Source organism: Podarcis gaigeae (genome assembly GCF_964106915.1).
Source record: "Podarcis gaigeae genome assembly, chromosome: 13".
NCBI classification, from domain to species: Eukaryota; Metazoa; Chordata; class Lepidosauria; order Squamata; family Lacertidae; genus Podarcis; species Podarcis gaigeae.
The window spans coordinates 29,394,259-29,411,664 of NC_139689.1; the positions used below are offsets into that span (position 1 = coordinate 29,394,259).

Here is a 17,406-nt window from a genome sequence, read left to right on the forward strand (position 1 = left end):
ACTGGCGGCAATTCCCCAGACAGGCCATCTCTCCCAGTCCCACCTGGAAATGCCAAGGATTGAAGCTGGCCCTTCTGCGTTCTCTGACCCTGAGCTGTGGCCCTCTCACCTGTCGCAGATCACTGGCGTAAAACACAACCCCTTCTTTGTTTGAAAATTTAGTATAACAGCCAGTGAATGGTTGATAGCAGAGGTTCAGGGAGGGGCAAGGATAGCTTAGCCTGTAGAGCACGAGACTCTTGGTCTCAGAGTCATGGATTTGATGTTGGGCAAAAAGATTCTGGCATTGCAGAGGGTTGGACTACCCTCATGGTCCCTTCCAATTCAACAATTCTACCCTAAATCCCAGCAGGCATTTTAGCTGATTTCTGGTTTTTATAACTGACTTTTTTTTTTTGCATTAAATTTCTTGTGCACAACTTTAGAGAGGATTGTAATTAAGTGACAGACTTTTTTAAAAAAATTGTCTAATTTAGATAAAGGGGGCCAAGCTTTGTGGGGCTCATCTGAAGCCAGGCTACAGCTCGCATCTGGCTGTGCCACCATCTATAAATTCCATTGCATGAAATGTTGAAAATGTGAAGGGGCAGGCTGGATAAGTGTGTCTCTGTGCATGTGCAGATTTATATAGTTTCATCTGAGCTACAGCACAGCCATGGCGCTTGACTCCAGTGCCAAGACCCAATGCCGGCTCATATGAAGTGATAGGAAGGGGGTACGCAAGGCTGCCGAGGATGTAAATGCTGCCTTGCTCTATCTTCCAGTGCCAAATAATCCTGGCTAGCCCCACATGTCTAGGACGAAGGGATGGGTTTTTCAGTTATCTTGAACCCTAGCAACCCTCGTTGCAGAGACTAGGGCTTGTGATTGCTAACAAATACATTCTTAACACTCTAATCAAGGCTGAGTTTCTGAAAGCTCTTTCCATTCCTCCCACAGCCATCCACAGAACCCAGCCATGGTTCCACGGACACATTTCTAGAGAAGACACCCAGCGCCTTATCGTTCAGCAGGGACTGGTGGACGGGTAGGCTGCTTGCTACGTCTCTCCAATGCACAACGCTTGTGCAACACAATCCTATATGCCTGCATACTCGCACATAGTGCCAACCCTTCCCATCCCAGGGTTGTTGTACAGAACAGGATTACATCAATATTGCTAAAAGCCATTTGACCCAGGCTAGAGCTGGGAGAGGCAGGCAGTTGCAAAGACAGAATCTTCTTTCTCAAGCAACTGAAGCCCATCCCAGCAGAGCCTCTGCCAGGCTTAGGCTGTGAGCACTTTGCCGGCTTGAAACGCAGTTGGCCATTCTTCTTCTCAATGCGGATTAAGAGTGGCTTTGGTGAAAATGCACCAATATGGAGTATTTCGTAGGAAACAACAGGGTAGCTGTGGGTTGTGGCTAACCTTGTGTTCACACCACTTCCCAAACCAGCCTTGGGGATGCGGCCTTGCACCTTAGGGGAAGAGGAAACTGTCTTTCTAACTTCCCACCTGCCTGTCTGCCTACTGCCTCTTCCAGTTCTTGAATGAATTGCAGTCATACCTCGGAAGCCGAACAGAATCTGTTCTGGAAGTCTGTTCAACTTCCAAAACGTTCAGAAACCAAGGCGTGGCTTCTGATTGGCTGCAGGAAGCTCCTGCAGCCAATCAGAACCATGGAACCTGCAACGGACGTTCATGTTCTAAAGAACGTTCGCAAACCGGAACACTCACTTCCGGGTTTGTGGCGTTCGGGAGCCAAAACGTTCAAGTCGCAAGGCGTTCAGGATCCAAGGTACGACTGTACGTTTGTTCATGATTTTGACTTCATATAGTAACTCTCTTTTCTTGGTTATGGTTTATAACGGACTATAATCTACGAAGTTAGGCTTAACTGGCAAATGGATCACATTAGGGGTCGAGAACCTGCGACTCTCCCAAATGCTGTTGAACTCCCATCTATCCCAGCCAAAATGGCTGATGGTCAGTGATGATGCGAGCTGTAGTCCAACAACATTTGGAGCACCACAAGGTTTGCATGGTTATAAAAATGGCGAATGAGCCACAGGCTAAAGAGTTGGGCTTAATTTGAAATGAAACCATCTCACTTCCTTCCTCCCCACTCACCCCCACTTTAAGCACTGAGTAATACTGACTGTGTTTACTCCCAGGTAGGTGCAAATATACCTGCAGCCTTAGAGACTTAAAGGTCAGCTTCCCGGAGGCCAAGCCATTTGCCCACCACCATAATTACCCCTTCCTACCCTCAACCAACCCATGCGATCCAGATCATGCGCTCAGCAAGAGATATCTTGACAGCAATAGCTCCATATGACTCATGCAAGCCTGAAATCATTTTTTTTCAGGAGGTGGGGACCAGAACTGAGTGTTAGTGGTGTGGTAGTCATGAGCATGGAGCCTTGAAGATGTTAGTGCGAGAGGACCGCAGGGTTGGAGCTCGGCTCACATCTGCACTGCTCCTTCTTGTGGGCGGAGGAAGAGGCACAATGTGCCTTTAACAGCCTTCCTATTATTTTGTCGTTTGCAGGGTCTTCCTGCTGCGGGAGAGTCAGCGGAACCCCAAAGGTTTTGTCTTGTCCCTCTGCCACCTGCAGAAGGTGAAGCACTATCTTATCCTTCCGGTAAGTGGTCGCATGAAAGAATGTACAAAGCTTGCCTTTATAACAGCTGCATTTGGACAGTCAATTCCTGGCTTAGGAAATAAACCAAGATATGCACAAGCTCCTTGCACCTGCATGCTGCCCGCTTTGCCTGAGCAGGGAAACAAACTTAGAAGCTGGGGGGGGGGGGAGTGTGCACAAGAGAGAGTGAGAAAGAGATAGAGATATCTTGAGTTCGAGGGAACGTGGTTACCAGACAGGCTTCAAAAGAATGAACATAATTAAGCAAACCAGCCTGATATAAGTTACAGGTAAGTAGCCGTGTTGGTCTGCCGTAGTCGAAACAAAATAAAAAAAAATCCTTCCAGTAGCACCGTAGAGACCAACTGAGATTGTTATTGGTATGAGCGTTCGTGTGCATGTATCTGAAGAAGTGTGCATGCATATGAAAGCTCGTACCAATAACAAACTTAGTTGGTCTCTAAGATGCTACTGGAAGGAATTTTTTTTTATTTTGTTCAGCCTGGTATAAGGCAGGAAAGACATCTCGGCAATACCCCTTCCTGCCAGCAGTGGGAGAACTGAACAGTCAGCCAGTCAGTGGCGTCGTGTGGGGGGTGCAGGGGGGGCCGGCCGCACCGGGCACAACATCTGGGGGTTAGGGTTAGGGGGCGCAAATCCACGGGTTAGGGGGCGCAAATTACTTGCCTTGCCCCGGGTGCTGACAACCCACGCTACGCCACTGCAGCCAGTCAGGAATCCTTTGGAGACCTGACCTTTTCCAGCGCTCCCCCCGCCAAGCCAGCCTGGACCCTAATACTAGTTGTGGAGGGCAAGGGCAAGGGGGTTGGAAATAGTTACTACTATTTTGTGTGCTCCCAAAAACTGAGCCCAGACTCCACTGCAGCCTTGCTTTACTCCAGGGGTAGTCAACCTTTTTATACCTACTGCCCACTAATGCATCTTTCTTGATGGTAAAATTTTCTTACCGCCCACCAGTGCTCAGTGGAAGGGAGGATTTAGCTTGTGCCATAGAACCCACTAGTGGGCAGTAGGGACCAGGTTGACAACCCCTGCTTTATTCTCTCCTGCGCCTTCCCCTCCTGCCCGGCAGCTCACCGTCTTTTGTGGGTTTCAGAGCGAGGAAGACGGACACCTCTACTACACCATGGACGACGGCCAGACTCGCTTTGCTGACTTGATCCAGCTGGTGGAATTCCACCAGATCAACCGCGGCATCTTGCCTTGCAAGCTGAAGCACTACTGCACAAGCGTCGCCTTATGATAGGCTGTCTTCCCAAGCGGCCTTTCCCTGTGCCCCACAGATTGGCCATGGCCGGTGACAGGGAGGGGGGGTCTGGGGAGCAGGTCATTTTTGAACTCTGTACACCGGGATCGACTCCGAACTTTGAATTGCTCCTTAATAAACTTCAGCCACTGCAAGCGACCCGATTTGAACCTTCCCATTCCACTACCACACTGTCATCGGAAGCCTCCGGATTCTGAGCATTCGAGGTCGTGGCAATTGCACTTCACTTCTTAAGAGGACACGGCTCTGTTGGCGGGCGGCTTCTGCCATGAAAGGGAACTGGTGTCCGTCTGACCGCTGAGTGTCCCGCTCCACTTCGGGGCTTTGTGTACATCTCTGATCCAGGGCTTGTTTTGGTACTGCACGCAAGAGATTTTGCTGCTACTTCAGTCCTCCTGCCTCCTAATGTGTTCTCCTTTTCTGGGAGTTGCCTTTCAGGTTTGTTGTGGGTTTTGCATTGCTTCGAAAACCTGTTTGACCAGAGGCAACAGCAGGGGACAAAAGAAATATTGGATGCACACGCCACGGGAAGCGATGCCTCTTGCACGCTAACTTCCAGCTCTCTTTTAACAAAAGCGACAGAGGTTTGCCTGCCTCTCTGGTGCTTGGCATTGCAGCTTATTTAAAGCGGCAGTCTCCTCTTGGGATGCTGGGCCCATGGGCAGAAGGCTGGTAGAGAGTCAGGAGGGAATGCAGTGACAGTAGCTGAAGATGAAAAGGAAAAAGACCCTGAGATTAGAGTTTTAAGTGCTACCGACTGAGCTGTCCCCCCCCCCCCCAAGCTGTTGTCCAGGCAAAGACCAAGCCTGCACTGAAACTTTTTATAGCTCTGCCAGATTGGAAGAGGCACACAGGATGGGTGGGTGGGTTATTGGCACCGCCCTGGAAGCTATCCTTTCCCAGGGATCTCTTCAGTCTGCAGTCCCAAACGTCTTTTTGCACAGAAAAGAAAAGCAGAGGAACACAGATTTGAAGTTGCTTGGTTCTAGTCCTAGCTGCTCCCCCCCACTCGAACACAGGGATATTCCTTTCAGCACTCTCTCCAGACACCCTATTCTGAATACATTTAAACCCAAAGATCTCGACACACACAAACCGCCAGCACTCTTATTGGATATTTGGTGCAATATGGCCAATACCACTGTGCTATAATCCCCAGCTCTCATCCTCTCAAGCTGTTGGGTTTTGCCGTGAGTTGGCTTGTGCTATTGCATCTAAGAATCACAGGCAAGGAATCGAGATAGGAAGAATTGGTTTTCTCCCCTTACATGAAAGGGGATTTTAAAAACACCCTGGGATGGGGAGGAGTAGAAGCAGGAAGGCTCTGCCATTAATGTCGTGCAAATCTATAAGGCCAGTATCTACTGTGATGAGTTGTGTATATATATATAAGTGATGATAATAAATTGTATTTTTTTTCATACATTTGCTTTGATTTTGTACACAAGATCAGTTGTGAGAAAAGAACAAGCTAAGAGCAGCCAATTAAATGAATAGCAGAGATCACCCTGTAAAGAATCAACAGATTATTTTATCTCTTTATTTATCTAAGACACACAAAACTTCTTACTCATAAATAAAAGTTTATGTTTGATAACTTTTTGTTTCCCTATCCTTAACAGCCCTTGTGGCAGGAATGAATGCGAAGCCAACGCCGGGCTTCTTCCGTTTTCGTTACTGATATATCAGTTTTGCCTCTCCGTGCTACACTTTGGGCCTCTCTAGAATCACCCAGATACCATCACATTAAAAAAAAGAAGACTGTGTCAGAAAGGAGTGTCACTGTTGATTTCCTCCAGCCCAGCACCATGGCATTGGTTACACTTGAAATTTCGGTATGGGGATCCTAAAAGCAAAGCATGCTGGGTGATGCTTCTCGCAAGGCACTCTGGGCAATGTCATCTCCCTGTTCGCATACCGTGTGCCAAGTCTCGTGGTTTTGTTTGTGCATCACGAGTGGTCGGGCCTGGAAGTGATTAGCCAGGATTTGCCATGCAAATCCATTTGGGATTTAGCAATGGCCAGGAGATTAAGGCCTTGGGAGTTGGCCAATTAGCTGGCCTTTTTTAAGATCCTTGAAGAGGGACCCACTGGGGAAGATGTGAGGGCAAATCGCAGAGCTGCCAGAAGCCCACAGCCTTCTCTATAGGAGTCAGAGGAGCCACTGCCTGGTTTCTGGAAGCTACATCTGCCTCCTCAGCACAAGCCACCATGGCTCCCAAAGTTGTATTGATAACAGGATGCTCATCTGGGATTGGGCTGGCATTGGCTGTGAAACTAGCACAGGACAAGCAGAGAAGGTTCAAAGGTGAGCTCCTTTAAACAGTGTTTTGTGAAACAACATTTTTTTTTAAATGTGTACAGTATAGATAATTAAATTGAATTTTTTCTTTCTGCTAACTTCCTTTTAATCTGATGCAGCTACACAAAATGACATGATCAGGTTGTTTGCTTTTCCAATTTATTTACTCTTGCAATCGCTTCTAAGTCTCCAGCATTTAGCATGGATAGTGGTGGTGGATGAGGGTATTCAGGGCATCTATCTTATCTTCAACTTCTTACCCTCCCTTCACCATGACGTCCCAGAGTGGGTAAGAACAAAACAATTACACAATTTGAAAGCAAATACTTAATGCAACACCAAAACGAGAATTTAAAATGGAGTGAAAAGGTAAATTCCAAATTAAACGCATAATTCTGTTTAATTGTTTATACCCATAGTTGCCAGCATGTTGATCCAATGAACTTGCCATGGATGTAAGAAATAGTTACCTGAAGGCTGTAACATGCCCTGTACCCCTGAGACAGGACCATCTCTTAACATCCTGTTTAGGGAAGTTTTTAATGTTTGGTGTTTTATCGTGTTTTTAATATTCTGTTGGCAGCGGCCCAGAGTGGCTAGGGAAACCCAGCCAGATGGGTTGGGTATAAATAAATTATTATTATTATTATTATTATTATTATTATTATTATTATTATTCTGACTGCACAGTGCTGAGCTTCCAACTCTGGTTTTGAGAGTTTCCTAGAATGAGTGTGTTATCAAACAAATGCAGGGATCATTAGTAGTCTAGCTGTGAGCTTTTTAATTAGCTGCTGATTGTATTGTAGTAGCTTTTAAATTTGATTCTGGTGATGCATCACATTAGAGCTGCTAAAGAATTAAAATCTGTCGATTTTGTTTACTGCCTTCTATTATCTAGCTCCAGTTTTAATTGGAAACTCAGATTTAAACTACATCTAAAAAAAAAAAACATACACCAAACCTCTGGTGTTTTCCTGTTCAGCCATTTTGAAAACCTGAACTTCCAGGATTGAAATTTGGAACGGTGGTTTAGGGTTGCCAACTTGAACACCAGGAAAAGGGGGGGGGGGGACGGGGACAAGTCTGCCATTGTGCCCTTAACAGCAGCATCATACACTGAAATTAGTAGGTGAACTATATCATAACATAGAAATAAACATCATCCATCAGCTGAAGGCTTTAGGCCACACTGTTGATGAAATAATAATAATAATAATAATAATAATAATAATAATAATAATAATTAATTTGTTTCTTATGTATACCCCGCCCTTCTGGCTGAGTTTTCCCAGCCACTCTGGGTGGCTCCCAATCGAGTGTTAAAAACAATACAGCATTAAATATTAAAAACTTCCCTAAACAGGGCTGCCTTCAGATGTCTTTTAAAGATAAGATAGCTGCTTATTTCCTTGATATCTGGTGGGAGGGCATTCCACAGGGCGGGCGCCACTACCAAGAAGGCCCTCTCTCTGGTTCCCGGTAACCTCGCAATGAGGGAACCACCAGAAGGCCCTCAGCACTGGATTTCAGTGTCCAGGCTGAACAATGGGGGTGGGGACGCTCCTTCAGGTATACAGGACTGAGGCCATTTAGGGCTTTAAAGGTCAGCACCAACACTTTGAATTGTGCTTGGAATTGTACTGGGAGCCAATGCAGATATCTCAGGACCGGTGTTATGTGGTTCCGGCGGCCACTCCCAGTCACCAGTCTAGCTGCCACATTCTGGATTAATTGTCGTTTCCAGGTCACCTTCAAAGGTAGAGCACATTGCAGTGGTCCAAGCGGGAGATAACTAGAGCACAGCTCCTGCAGCCAGTTTAAAAGTTGGCGACTTAGGTTGGGTACTTTGGAAATTTAAAAAATCTCCTTTATAGCCCCAGCTATGAGGGTTTAACAATTTGGGCAAGGTGGAATGTAAAACTTTGGTCCCAAAGTTGGAGTGGAACAGAGGATGGTTTGGGACTGAATGACGAAAGCTCCTGTTTTCCAGTGATTGCCACAATGAGGAATGTGGCCAAGAAGGAGAAGCTGGAAACCGCTGCAGGGGCTGCTCTCAACAAGACGCTGGAGATCAAACAGCTGGATGTCTGCGATGAGAAATCCATCCGCAGCTGCGTCAACAGCATCCCCCAACGACATATTGACATCCTCAGTGAGTATCCGAAAGGTTTGCTTCATTATCTGTCGCCCTGAGTAAGGATTATGTTAGAAGGAGGTGCACAGTGAATCAGAACCCCCACCCCATCCAAAATAAGTGTGGGATCTCTTTTTCCTTTCTTTTTAACCCAGAAGGAATACTTGGGGTGAGGTAGCAGCAGCGACGGGACGCGGGTGGCGCTGTGGGTTAAAGCCTCAGCGCCTAGGGCTTGCCGATCGAAAGGTCGGCGGTTTGAATCCCTGCGGCGGGGTGCGCTCCCGTCGCTCAGTCCCAGCGCCTGCCAACCTAGCAGTTTGAAAGCACCCCCGGGTGCAAGTAGATAAATAGGGACCGCTTACTGGCGGGAAGGTAAACGGCGTTTCCGTGTGCAGCTCTGGCTCGCCAGAGCAGCGATGTCACACTGGCCACGTGACCCGGAAGTGTCTCCGGACAGCGCTGGCCCCTGGCCTCTTAAGTGAGATGGGCGCACAACCCCAGAGTCTGTCAAGACTGGCCCGTACGGGCAGGGGTACCTTTACCTTTACCTTTAGCAGCAGCGACAGTAAGATGATGGGGATGGAAGGACTTGCTTGAGACTTCCCTAGGTGTTTACATTGTGCACATGTATGCTAATTCCTACACACACCCAGTGATGGACCTACATTTTGGGGGCCCCAAAGCTTGAACGGTTATGGGGCCCCTTCACAACCAGCAATGAAGTCTGGGTAACCACTGTTATGTTATCTTCTTCAAAGGGTTTGTTCCGCGACACATCGCCACGAATTCTCCATGAGTTTGCGTTTTTGGTATCCGCTTATGAACTCATTTTTATTCCTCTAGGATTTTGACCACTTTTTAAAAAGTGGTGGTGGTGGAGGAGAATACATTAGCCACAGCAGAACAGCCAACTTACCGCAACACTCCACATTGACATCATTTGTGCTACTGACTCTCAAACTTGGAGATTGTTGAAATACATACGGCAAAACATTAGTCAATTTTTTGTGAGACTCAAATTGGGTGACTCAGTTTGGGTCTACTAATTTGGGACTTGGGGACTCAAGTCATTTCTGGGGGCCTGAGAGATCCACAAGATTCCAGATTGGTTCCTAGTAGAGCCTCTCACAAGTCTGGGACTATGATTAAAGAAAAAGAAGAAGACATTGCGTGTCAGATTATTGTGATCTGTGTAGGTCAAGAATGTTAACCAGAGATGGTGGCAGTAGGGATAAATAGAGTAGTGTAGGGGGGTTGTCCTCTGGAAAATAATGGAACAATGGGGTCTAATATGGCCATTTTGCCTACACTCCTTAGTCCCATATTGTGCTGTGCCAATCTAAAGCCTTCCGGATTGGATTAGGAATTTACTAGAACAACACTCAAGCCAAGGGTTGCTTAGGTCCTTGGCAAAAGATCACAGTTGTGCAGAGTAATAATGCTCACTCTCTGTGGGTAGAAACAGACATTCAGAAACCACACAGTAGCTGCTTAAAAATTTGCAGTAAGGTGGTGTGCATGTGCAGTTATCACTTGAGACTGAAGAATCAAGGAGCGACTCTCGTGACTGGACGACCACAGGTCAAACAACCCCCAGCAGAATGCTCATTTTACCAGATGCAATGTCATCTTTGCTACTGCTGCTCCCCACCTCACCCCCAAATAAAACCCTGGCATTCCAGAAATGGAAAGGTGGCTCTGGAATCTTGTCTGGTGGGATAGAATGTGGGCAGAGAAAGGGTTAACCATTCCCCTGCCCCCCTGAAGCTGCCCTGCTCCCATCACGTTTCTTTGGTGGAAAAGCAGCCAAATTTCCCAGAAAAGTGTGTCCGCACTATTAGGTAGAGAGAGGCAACTGAATTTAGGTATCATAAAAGGCCAGTAAATGGTTATCTGTTACATTTTTACTAGCATGGTAAGTTACTTGCACGGCCCCGATGGGATTTTCCACCTCAGCTGTCCAAAAATAACTTGACCAGTTTTAGGTATTCTGCACAGTGACTTTGGCAGGCGGAGGGGAGCAGCACCACTTTCTGATTGCCTCAGACAACAAAATGTCTTGGGATGGCCATTCCCAGACATGCAGCTGACGACAAAAACACATCTCTGGCCTAATGCGAGCCAGTGTGGTGTAGTGGTTAAGAGCAGTAGACTCATATTCTGGTGAACCAGGTTCGCGTCTCCGCTCCTCCACATGCAGCTGCTGGGTGACCTTGGGCCAGTCACACTTCTCTGAAGTCTCTCAGCCTCACTCACCTCACAGTGTGTTTGTTGTGGGGAAGGAAGGGAAAGGAGATTGTTAGCCGCTTTGAGACTCCTTAGGGCGGTGATAAAGCGGGATATCAAATCCGAACTCTTCTTCTTCTCTTCTAATATCTTGTGAAACGCCAACTGGATTACCTGTCTGCATCTCTACAGTTACACACTCATAGTTTAATGTGGCAATCACTTAGTTCTCAGTTCCCCCTAGTGTCTGAGAACATGGGAAGGGGCTGGAATGGGGTAACATTGGCTCTACCATTGGGCTAGAGCAGGAATGGGGAAACTGCAGCCCTTCAAATGTTGCTGGACTCCAACTCCCTCAGCCCCAGTCTGTTTCCATTGTTCCCTTCCTCTCACAATAAGATCTTTTGTCTGCCTGTTGCAGTCAACAACGCTGGCGTAGGTCTTATTGGTCCCATCGAGTGCCAGACCATCGAAGAGATGAAGGCCATCATGGAGACCAACTTCTTTGGCGTGGTGAGGATGATTAAGGAGGTCCTCCCTGACATGAAGAAAAGGCGGAGCGGCCACATTGTGGTCATCAGCAGTGTCATGGGTTTGCAAGGTAAGGTTGTTGGGGTTTTTTTGCTAGGTCTTCATTCACACAAGCTTTTTTCAGCCTTGTTCGCAAGCCCAGATTTTAAGAAGCAATTTCCTTTCTGTGTGGATAGTGCATTATGCAGCTTAGCCCACTAGGTGGCACTGAGCTGATTTGCATCTGGGTGAAGTCAGGAGTTCCCTGTGTCTGTTGTCTTCCTATGAAGAGAGACAATAAGGGTGTGTGTTTTTTTGCCAAATTCCCGACTGGTGCATCTTCCTCTAAGTCTTCCATGTCACCTGCTTTCTGTGCCTCAACCTCAATGCCTTACTTACTTATTTATAAGTAAGCTGTTTATACGCTGCCCTCTCAATTAAATATCATTGATATATTTAAAAGAAGACACAAAACAGAATAACTATTAAAAGGGCTGGCTATTGCATTCATAAGAACATTGCCTACTAAGCTAAATCAGTCAAAGGGTACATATAGGCACTTTCCCATCTCCTGGGAAACACACAAACAGCAAAACACGATGGCCATTCTGTGTTGTTTGTCACCAGTATCTGATGTTTTGAGGTAGGCCACCTCCAGAGACAGATTCATGGAGGATAAGGCTCTGCTCTGTTTCCACTGTCAGAGGCAATATATCTCTGAATGCCAGAGGCTGAAAATCACTGGTGGGGAGAGGGTAGCTGTTGCACCCTAGGCACTTGGAGAACAGGATGCTAGACGAGGTGGGTCTTTCCTCAGAAGCAGTGGGCTCTTGTGATGTTCTCTGAACAGAGGCTCCCTTTAGATTAGGATCAATAGCCACTGACAGACCTAGCCTCTTAATAAATCGTCTAGATCCGGCTTCCTCAACCTCGGCCCTCCAGATGTTTTGAGACTACAATTCCCATCATCCCTGACCACTGGTTTTGCTAGCTAGGGATCATGGGAGTTGTAGGCCAAAAACATCTGGAGGGCTGAGTTTGAGGAAGCCTGATCTAGATCTTTTTCTTAGCAAGCTAAGGCTTTGTTTGCACATGTGCAGCAGAATGAGGTGGGTAAATCCCAAGGGGGCAGAAGGACAGACTCAAATCTTGAATATTTTCTCATCTAATACAAAAACCAGAAACAAAAACAAAAAACCCCTGCAAGTAAACAGCTAACACATATGGGGAAACTGGAATTTTTATCCCAGCCCATTTTGCCATGCCAGTTTTCACTTGCAGGGAAGGGGTGTGTGAGAGAGAGAAACCTTCAAAATGTGGCTTATTCACTTGCTGTCTGTAGTGCCGAACACTTTAGCTGCACAGAAACTCCATGTGAAAGTAGCAAAAAAGGATCAGGGTGGGTGGTGTAGGGGACTTTTAAGCAGATAACAGGTATTTTTTTTATTTTATTTTTTGTTTAAGTTAAAGTTTTATAGTACAGTGTTACCTTGGGTTAAGAGCTTAATTCGTTCTGGAGGTCCATTCTTAACCCGAAACTGTTCTTAACCTGAAGCACCACTTTAGCTAATGGAGCCTCCCACTGCTGTCGTGCCGCGGCGGCGCAATTTCTGTTCTCATCCTAAGGTAAAGTTCTTAACCCGAGGTACTATTTTTGGGTTAGCAGAGTCTGTAACCTGAAGTGTCTGTAACCTAAAGCATCTGTAACCTGAGGTACCACTGTACTCTGTATAGTACGCATGCCCCCATTCTCTGTATATGTGTGTGTGTGTGTGTACACACACCCCCTCCATTGTAACTTGTGTAACTGTCATTTTATATTGAAATGTTGCCTGAAAGTTGTCAAAGCCAGTGGCTCATAAAATAAATTTGATGCCTGAATAAACGAGGACATAATTAATTTTGTTTGACTTGGCCATCAGAATGGTCTACCTGCAGGATTTGTCTATGTCCAGCCTCTTGCTATTCTCTTCTTTTTCAGGCATCGTGTTCAATGACATCTACACAGCTTCCAAATTTGCCATTGAGGGCTTCTGCGAAAGCCTCATCATCCAGGCGCTCAAGTTCAATATCTTGTGAGTGGCTAATCAGCTAGTGATGCTTTTAGACCCCTTCTCCTCCCCTGCCATGCCCATACAGTTAGGGTTGCCTTCTTTTGCATTTCTGGCAAATCTCCTCCGGTTTTGACAGCTGCAAAAGCGGAAGGATTTCAACAGGGGTAGCTTTTTTCCAGTTGAAAGAGTCTAGTGAACGGAAGTGCTTCACTTCATGAATTTCTGGCAGGGGAAAAAAGTGGTCACTTTAAATAATGGGGAATAGTGGCGCTATTGACAGGATAATACAGCTGGTGATCAGACGAAATTCACTCTGATCAGATCAGAGTTAGCATCTCTCTTTGGGTAGTTTAGCTCTTCAGGAGGGGTAAGTGGGGAAACAGGGAGAATTCAAGTTGATTTAGTGCTCATTTGTCTCAAAGCGGGGTGACAACCTCACCACACATTTAAAACAGTACTATACTGCTTTAAGCATTCATGGCTTCCCACCCCCAAAGAATTCTGGGAACTGTAGTTTATTAAGTGTGCTGAGAATTGTTGGGAGATCCCTATTCCCCTCATGAAACTGCAATTCTAATAATTCTGTGGGGGTTCCCTTTGGACTCTTTTCTCTTCTCTCTTCTCTTCTCTTCTCTTCTCTTCTCTTCTCTTCTCTTCTCTTTTCCTAGCAGGCCATGTTGAATCCAGCCAGCTTTTTTAAGAATCACAACTGGGAGCTAAGACATCTGGGGCAGGGCTACATAAATAAAATATTTTGAACAGTGTATATTTAGGGTTGGCGTTCTCCCCGCCTCCTAATATGGCTTCCAAATTAGCCGCTTTTTCAGTCATGGTTCGCTACAGTCATACCCAGAATAGACAGGGTGACTGAGGTTAGTCACCTGTATTGATCTGAATGGGCTTACTCTGCGTATGACTTGGTTGGATCGAGCGCAGCCGTTTCTCACTGCCACTTCCACTCCCTCCAACAATTGTTCATAACCTGACTTGGCCTCTTCTGTGCCTCTGGAAGATGGTGGCTCCCTTCCTCACAGCCGAAATGGAGGGAGGACCCCACAGGCACCAGAAAAGAATGCCTGGCTTAAGGATGAACCTTACATATGGTGTGCTTGGCTTGTAGTGTCAGTTTGATAGAGCCTGGCCCAGTCGTGACCGAGTTTGAGATGAAGGTCTATGAAGACGCAGAGAAAGCTGACTACTCCCAGACGGATCCTGAGACGGCAGAAATATTCACCAATGTCTACCTGAAAAATTCCAAGGCCATTTTCTCCAGCTTGGGTCAGACCCCTGAAGATGTAGCTGAGGTGAAAAAAAACTATTGTCTTCTTTATGTGTGACAAGGGCTGCCATTATTATTGATATTATTGTTGTTGTTGTTGTTGTTGTTGTTGTTGTTGTTGTTGTTGTTGTTGTTATTATTATTATTATTATTATTATTATTATCACTTGCAGGAATTTCTATGCTGCTCAACACACAAAATTCCAAGTCGCTGCACATTTTAGGATTGGAAAGCACTTGTAGAACCAAGCATAGGGGGAAAACAGCACAGCATCTTCAGTAGAATGGACAACCTGGCTGGTTCACACCACAGGCAAAGTCTGTGAAAATATAAAAGCTTTAAGCACATGTCTAAAGCAACCATTCTGAAGCTTGGGGGCCCCGACATTGTTAGACATTGTTAGACTACAACTCCCATCGCTCCTGTCCACTGGTCCTGCTAGCTAGGGATGATGGGAGTTGAAGTTGTTAAGCTATCCCTGTCCAGGTAGGGGTGCCCCTGAGGCTGCCCGAGTCTCAAGCAGCAGCAATGCATCCAAAATTACCCCCAAACTGTGTACCTGCTCCTTCAGAAGGAATGTAACCCCATTGAAAGCAGGCAGCCTGCCATCCAACTGGTTACATGCAAATTAACAGTCTCTCACCCAATGTTGCTCAAGAATTCAAAGAAATCAAAGAATCAAAGAAATCAAAGAATTCAAAGAAACAAAACAACAACAACACAACAGTGCAGTATTTAACGTTGCAATCTGCCATCTTGATTCAAGTTGTATCCAAACACGGGTGGAAACCTGCTCCTTAATCACAGGAACCATCTTGCAAAATTTGGTTAAGGTACCCAAACACATACAGATCAGACAAACAACTTTCCAAAATATATAGCGGATGTGGTTAACTGATTAATTGTAAGAGTTTTAGAAGCTTCCATTGATTAATCAACTAAGGCTGGATCTACACTGACCTTTTTAATATTATTACTACGATATTAGATATATAGTTCTAAAACATCACAGGACATACTGGCAAATAAAAAATGCTCCTTAACCTTGTTTTCCGCCCTGTAACAACAGAGTTTCTCTATTGCAGGTTCCTGGTTGCTCAGCAGCTTCCTCTGGTGTCTAATAATAATAATAATAATAATAATAATAATAATAATAATAATAATTTATTCATTCATTCCCCACCCATCTGGCTGGATTTCTCCAGCCACTCTGGGCAGCTACCAACAGAATTGATGATGGTGATGATGATAATAATAATAAAGTGATAAAACATCAGACATGAAAAGCTTCCCTAAACAGGGCTGCCTTCAGATGTCTTCTAAAAGTTAGATAGTTGTTTATTTCCTTGACATCTGATGGGAGGGCGTTCCACAGGGCAGGCGCCATTACTGAGAAGGCCCTCTGCCTGGTTCCCTATAACTTGGCTTCTCGCAGTGAGGGAACCACCAGAAGGCCCTCAGAGCTAGACCTCAGTGTCTGGGTTGAACGATGGAGGAGGAGACGCTCCTTCAGGTATTAGAATCATAGAAGAGAATCATAGAATCATAGAGTTGGAAGAGACCACAAGGGCCATCGAGTCCAACCCCCTGCCAAGCAGGAAACACCATCAGGGCACTCCTGACATTAACATTACAAGCATTTTGAAAATCATTCCTTAACCCTTCCTTAACATTATAAACAATGAGCGTAGATCCGCCCTATGATTACTTTAACTGAGTGAGTAGCCACAAGAAGCAGCCACACACATCTAAAATTAGAGCCCTCCTTTTCTGGCACCTCAGATTTCAGCGATCTCTCAATAAATAGGCATCAGAAGAGCAAAATAAATCCTTGTGAGGCTGGGGGGTTGGGTTACCATTGTGAGGGAGGATGGGCTTTGGAGTGCAACCCCATCTGCAGAGCCACAGGTTTCCCAGCTCTGCCTTAGTGTGGATGTCCTCTGGCATTTATTCACATGGGTGTCCTGTGTTTCCCTCCGCAGCACACGCTGAAAGTCATCACTACGGCCAAGCCGCCCTTCCGCCACCAGACCAACGCCATCTACACGCCCATGACAGCTCTCAAGCACGCCGACCCCACCGGGGCCTTGATGACCGACTCATTCTACAAGATGGTCTTCAAATATGATACCCTCTTGCACGTCAGCCTGAAGGCCATTCGGCTGCTCCGATGGCAAGCCCAGAAAATGAGGCAAGGAGCTAGGTTGTTGGGCTTCAGATGAGGAGGCCCTTCGGAGGCCGGGGAGAGAGACTGGGGAACGGAAGATCCCTAAAGAGATTCACTTCTCTTTTTACCAAACTTTCTGTTCGCACATTCGAAACACTTTAAAACCCTCAATTCTGTTCTCACTACTTCTGACTAGGCTTTTTGTTTTTTTGTAATTCACACCCTGGAGCCCTGCTTTGTGTTTATTTGCATGCTTTAACCCCTGTTCTCCCTTTGAATTGCCCCAGAGATGAGGTTGAAAGGCCCGTGTTCATGCAGAAGCTGTGAAGGAGCAGGAGCAGCCAGGAAGGCATGGCTCTCAGAGGTCCCAGGATAGCAAACCACTTGGAAATCTGTGAACTGGTCTCACCTCTTAGGACAAAGAGCAGCAGTGCAAAAAAACAAAAACAAATAAAGACTGAACTGCGCAATATGTTAAATACAAGTGGCTTGCAGCCACATGGGGGGATTAGAGAAATTAATCCCAGGCAAGGGGGGGAGGGAATTGCCATCCAGATTTGAGGTTTAACCCTCCCCTCCCATGGCGTGATTCTGACAAAAATTCTCTCTCCCCGCCCCCTCCTTGCTGCAATTAGCAATAGCAACAAAAAAAGAGGTTTCCTTGCTGCTCTTTTTTGTTTGTTTGTGGTAAATGTGATAGCAGTAAAAAGAAGAAGAAAAGAAATAGCCTACCCTGTATGGACTGGAAAAGCATAATTCACACACCTCCCACAGATGTGAATTTTACCTTTGTAGAGGAGGCTAGTTTCTACATGCA

The 17,406-nt window shown here is 46.0% G+C and overlaps 2 protein-coding genes across 12 annotated transcripts in view; both read left to right on the forward strand.

Moving 5' to 3' along the window:
- Positions 1–5,510, forward strand: part of GRB7 (growth factor receptor bound protein 7) — a 76,815-nt gene extending 71,305 nt beyond the window's left edge. For all 11 annotated transcript variants that reach the window (XM_083708738.1, XM_083708740.1, XM_083708739.1 and 8 more), the window contains 3 exons: positions 940–1,027; positions 2,532–2,625; positions 3,743–5,510. In XM_083708738.1, the coding sequence (XP_083564864.1) occupies positions 940–1,027; positions 2,532–2,625; positions 3,743–3,889 (329 nt within the window). In that variant the 3' untranslated portion in view covers positions 3,890–5,510. The remainder of the gene's footprint in view (positions 1–939; positions 1,028–2,531; positions 2,626–3,742) is intronic.
- A 122-nt stretch (positions 5,511–5,632) lies between these two features.
- Positions 5,633–16,774, forward strand: LOC310829843 (retinol dehydrogenase 8-like). The gene is made up of 6 exons (XM_083708861.1): positions 5,633–6,221; positions 8,209–8,370; positions 11,000–11,179; positions 13,070–13,163; positions 14,263–14,446; positions 16,405–16,774. The coding sequence occupies exons 1-6, from the start codon at positions 6,125–6,127 to the stop codon at positions 16,642–16,644; spliced, it is 957 nt and encodes a 318-aa protein (XP_083564987.1). The 5' UTR covers positions 5,633–6,124; the 3' UTR covers positions 16,645–16,774.
- The last annotated feature ends 632 nt before the right edge of the window (positions 16,775–17,406 follow it).